We start from the raw sequence: 4,324 nt of genomic DNA on the forward strand, positions 1-4,324 counted from the left end.
ATTTTGAGAAGAATTCTCAAAATTCTTCCCCAGTTTCTTAACTGACTTTCTGGCATGCGATGGCGTTGGCTGGACTTGCTCCGGAATTTTGAGGACTCTCCTCAAAATTCTGCCCCAGTTTCTAAGCTTGGGGGAAATGGGAATTTTATTATGATATGACCGAACCTATAAGGCTGCCTACGTATCCCCTCTTAAACAGGAATCAGGTCAAGCGTAGTTCAATTACATCAAATGATGAAATGTAAATAATCTAATTATAGTATCTCTTGACTGCTTCTGAATTGATTGGTTTTGGCCAAATTTCTCCATCCATTTCCGCGAGTATGAGTGCGCCTCCTGTCAACACCCTGTGAACCATGTACGGACCTTGCCAGTTGGGGGAGAATTTTTCTTTGGCTTCATCTTGATGCGGGAAGATCTTCTTCAGCACCAACTGACCTGGTGCAAATTTCCTTGGTTTGACTTTTTGGTTGAAAGCTCTAGACATTCTATTTTGATAAAGTTGGCTGTGACATACAACGTTCAACCTTTTTCCATCTATAAGGGCAAATTGTTCATAGTTCCTCCTTATCCATTTTGCATTGTTGAGTTCAGCTTCCTGTATGATTCTTAAAGAAGAAATCTCTAACTCGGCTGGGATGACATCCTTGCTACCATAAAACAACATGTAGGGAGTTGTCCCGGTTGATGTGCGAACCGTGGTGCGGTACCCCAATAGAGCAAAGGGAAATTTCTCGTGCCATTGTTTGTAGTTCTCTACCATTTTCCTTATTATCTTCTTGATGTTTTTGTTGGCGGCTTCTACAGCTCCATTCATCTGAGGTCTGTAGGCTGTGGAATTCTTGTGCTTGATTTTGAAAGCTTCACACATAGCTTTCATCAGATCACTTTTGAGATTGGTGGCATTATCAGTAACAATGGATTCGGGAACACCGAATCGACAAACAATTCGATCATTGAAAAAATCTGCAATGACTTTCTTGGTTACAACTTTGTAAGACGCAGCCTCTACCCATTTTGTGAAGTAATCAATGGCTACCAGAATAACCCTGTGTCCGTTTGAAGAAGTGTGCTCAATCGGACAAATAAAATCCATTCCCAAAGGGGCAAATGGCCAAGGTGAGCTTGTTGCATTGAGCTCGTTTGGTGGCACTTTTATCATATCGGCGTGCACTTGGCATAGAAAGCACTTGCGGACATACTGGATGCAATCTGTTTCCATGGTCATCCAAAATTGACCGGCCCTAAGTATCTTCTTAGCCAAATGAAACCATTCATGTGTGTGCCACAAGTCCTAGCATGTACGTCCTCAAGCAGTTTAGAAGCTTCTTTTACGTCGATACATCTTAGCAAACCCAAATCAGGAGTTCTCCTGTACAAGTTTCCTCCGCTGTGGAATAAGTGATTGGATAATCTCTGGAGTGTGCATTTCTGAGTGTGGTTCGCGTGCTACGGATAGTCTCCTTTCGCCAAATACTCCTTGATGTCATGGAACCAAGGTTTTCCATCTATTTCTTCTTCGTCCATCCAGATCTGGTGATAACCTGCGAAACAATCTACAAAGGATTGGAGTTCATGCTTGTCGCAATTATCCATCCTGATGTGGGAAGTCATCCTTGGGACTTGCTCTGTTTAAATCCCATTAGTCAACACATACTCTAACCTTCCCATCCTTCTTCGGAACTGGCACAATGTTAGCTAACCAAGTTGGGTACTCAACCACACAGAGAACTTTGGCTTTGATCTGCTTGGTAACTTCCTCTTTAATTTTCAGGCTCATATCTGGTTTGAACTTTCGAAGTTTCTGCTTGACTGGCAGGCACATGGGTATTAGTAGGCAACTTGTGAGCCACTATAGACGTGCTCAAGCCGGTCATGTCATCATATGACCATGCGAAAATATCCTCATACTTTTTTAGGAAGCGAATGTACTCTTCCTCCTATGTTGGTGACAAGTGAATGGTGATGCGAGTCTCCTTGATGGTCTCGACGTCTCCCAAATTTACTGCTTCTGTCTCGTCTAGATTGGACTTAGGCTTATTCTCAAAGTTTTCAACCTCCCTGACAATTTCCTCGGGTATCTCATCTTCCTCATCAGAATCACTATTCTCATGTTGTGTTGCCTTATTACATGTCATAGTCACTGGTTCATCTGGAAAAGTAATAATAACACTGTAGAAAGGAAACGTGTAAAGATAGTAGTGAATAATAAAGAGCAAATGCATTTGATTAAAACTTGAAAAATCATCTGGACAAAGTACGGCTCGATGAATCGAGCATTTATTTTGAAATAAGTAAATCTTGAAACAAAATTACGGGAAATCTTAAATGCCTAGAATGGCTACAGAAGTAAAATCTGCCAAGCTACCTAGAGACTCGGCGAGCTCGGGATGGTGTAGCGGTCCAATTCCTGAGAAATGCTCCCCTCTTGGAGGAGGAGGATGTGGAGGACCTCTAGATCTGGTGTGGTACGTTGATGAGGCCAGTATGAGTGAACCAACCCAAAGAGATGGAAATAATAATAAAAAAATAAGCAAAAACAAATAGGTAACAAGTCAGTGAGGATTCAAAAATGTTTGCTGTATTTAAACACATATTGCGGAATTGTAAATTCGTGTCCTACTTTGGGAACCTCGTTGTGCTCGAGGTAGGCCTAGTGACAAATAAACGTGGAGAACTTTTAATGCCAATAAATGCTTCATTTGATAACATAAAAATAGACGAATCCTAAAACGACACTAAGATAATAATAAAATAAGTCACTACTGGCACTTGGCCTTATAACATTTTTAGGAAAAAGCAAATAAATCTAGCCTATTTGGTCCCAGTAGGACCTTCCTCAGGTTGAATGTTCCCGTTGATCAAATCCTCCAATTCGCGTAGGTTCATCAGTAAGAACGCCTTTGCTAAATGTCCTCCTTCGTTTCCCTCAGCGTTCTGGCAGTCGGTGACTTTCTTCCTCACTTTTCCTTCCAATTCCAACAGACTATATTCGAGATATTCTAGCTTTTTGCTAGATTTGACGACCCTCTCTTTCCATTCATTGATTTGGTCACTTGATGGAAGATTCCTCCACCAGTCTAGCAAGACTGAGGGTGTGCTAACCATACCGATGCTGGGGATCTCGTTCTTCATTTTATGTAAAACGAAAGGGTTAGGCCTTACCCCCACCAGACTCGACTATTTATACATTTATGATCAGCATATCGACATTTAGTTCTCCAAATTAATGCACAGAACGTGGTTGTGTCCGTTGGAATTATCGAAAACCCGATGGACCTTGGATAAGGCTCATCTTAAAGGATCATTATGTGGACAGAATATTGATCCGACTAGGTTTGACCATGATGCATGCACAATTTTGACCAGAGTAAGGCTACTATGGGGTTTTAGACTGGTACCCTCAAGCGGAAAGGCACGAAACCGTTGACTGCACCGTTTATCGACTGGTTTTACCACAAATAAGCCTCTCCAAATTTAAGGATAATAAATAGGAAGATCTCAACCACTCATTTAAGCATTGCTATAGGATTTGATACGCACGAGTGGAATATAATGTGGAGCATGATTTATGCAGCAAATAATAACATGTAGTCAAGTATTTGCACGTAGCAAAACTAAATATGGTATTTAAATAATTGAAAGACAGTTACAGAAAAAAGAGACAAAAAGACAAGTCAGTTTTAGGGATAAAGAATCATAAATGCTTAAAAGAAAACAAACAGTTAAATTAAAACAAAGGGAAAGGGTACGGGATAAAGCATGCTTGGTCTGATTCATAAGAATAAGTTCGTTATGGTAAGAGCCTAAAGGTATCCCCAACAGAGTCGCCATGCTGTCGGACCCCCTTTTTTCTCTGTTGAGAAAGTCCGTGTTTCGACATTCATTGGGAACAACTCGTTTCCTTTTGGGAATTAGATATTTGAAGAGTCGCCACCTAACGGATTATGGTGCGTTACGGCACCCAGAGTGATTAACTCTTGAATTGGTTTACATTACTAGAGATTTAGGGTAAGGACTCGAAATAACCTTGAGGGGAAGGTGTTAGGCACCCCTCGCGGTCCATAACTGTGGGTCCCGGCCGAACTTAACTTATGAATTAGTCCATTAACAAATAAATAGTTGAATCAAATAATTTTCAAGTAAATCACGTTGGACGTTGTATAACTTAAATAATAAGACAAAGATTTTGAACAAGTTGTATACATATAAAACAAAGTTTTAAACATAAGGGATTTGAGAAAGGAGGGGTCCTAGGTTGGTTAGCCTACAGGATCACCCCACACAATGCCCGGTAAACACTCCTCGATGAGGGGAGACACGT

General features: G+C 40.9%; 1 protein-coding gene across 1 annotated transcript; it reads right to left on the reverse strand.

Moving 5' to 3' along the window:
• Positions 1–250: 250 nt before the first annotated feature.
• LOC138873550 (uncharacterized) lies at positions 251–1,222 on the reverse strand. The gene is made up of 2 exons (XM_070152020.1): positions 870–1,222; positions 251–650 (listed from the first exon to the last, which is right to left on the reverse strand). Exons 1-2 carry the CDS (start codon positions 1,220–1,222, stop codon positions 251–253), a joined length of 753 nt encoding a protein of 250 aa, XP_070008121.1.
• Between the last annotated feature and the right edge of the window lie 3,102 nt (positions 1,223–4,324).

This window comes from Nicotiana sylvestris, chromosome 7 (assembly GCF_000393655.2).
Source record: "Nicotiana sylvestris chromosome 7, ASM39365v2, whole genome shotgun sequence".
NCBI classification, from domain to species: domain Eukaryota; kingdom Viridiplantae; phylum Streptophyta; class Magnoliopsida; order Solanales; family Solanaceae; genus Nicotiana; species Nicotiana sylvestris.

Coding starts and splice junctions, on each gene's coding strand:
- LOC138873550 (XM_070152020.1), bottom strand. CDS start 1,222: ATGGAAACAGATTGCATCCAGTATGTCCGCAAGTGCTTTCTATGCCAA. Junction 651..869: donor AGTGATCTGATGAAAGCTAT/GTGTGAAGCTTT, acceptor GTTTTATGGTAG/CAAGGATGTCATCCCAGCCG.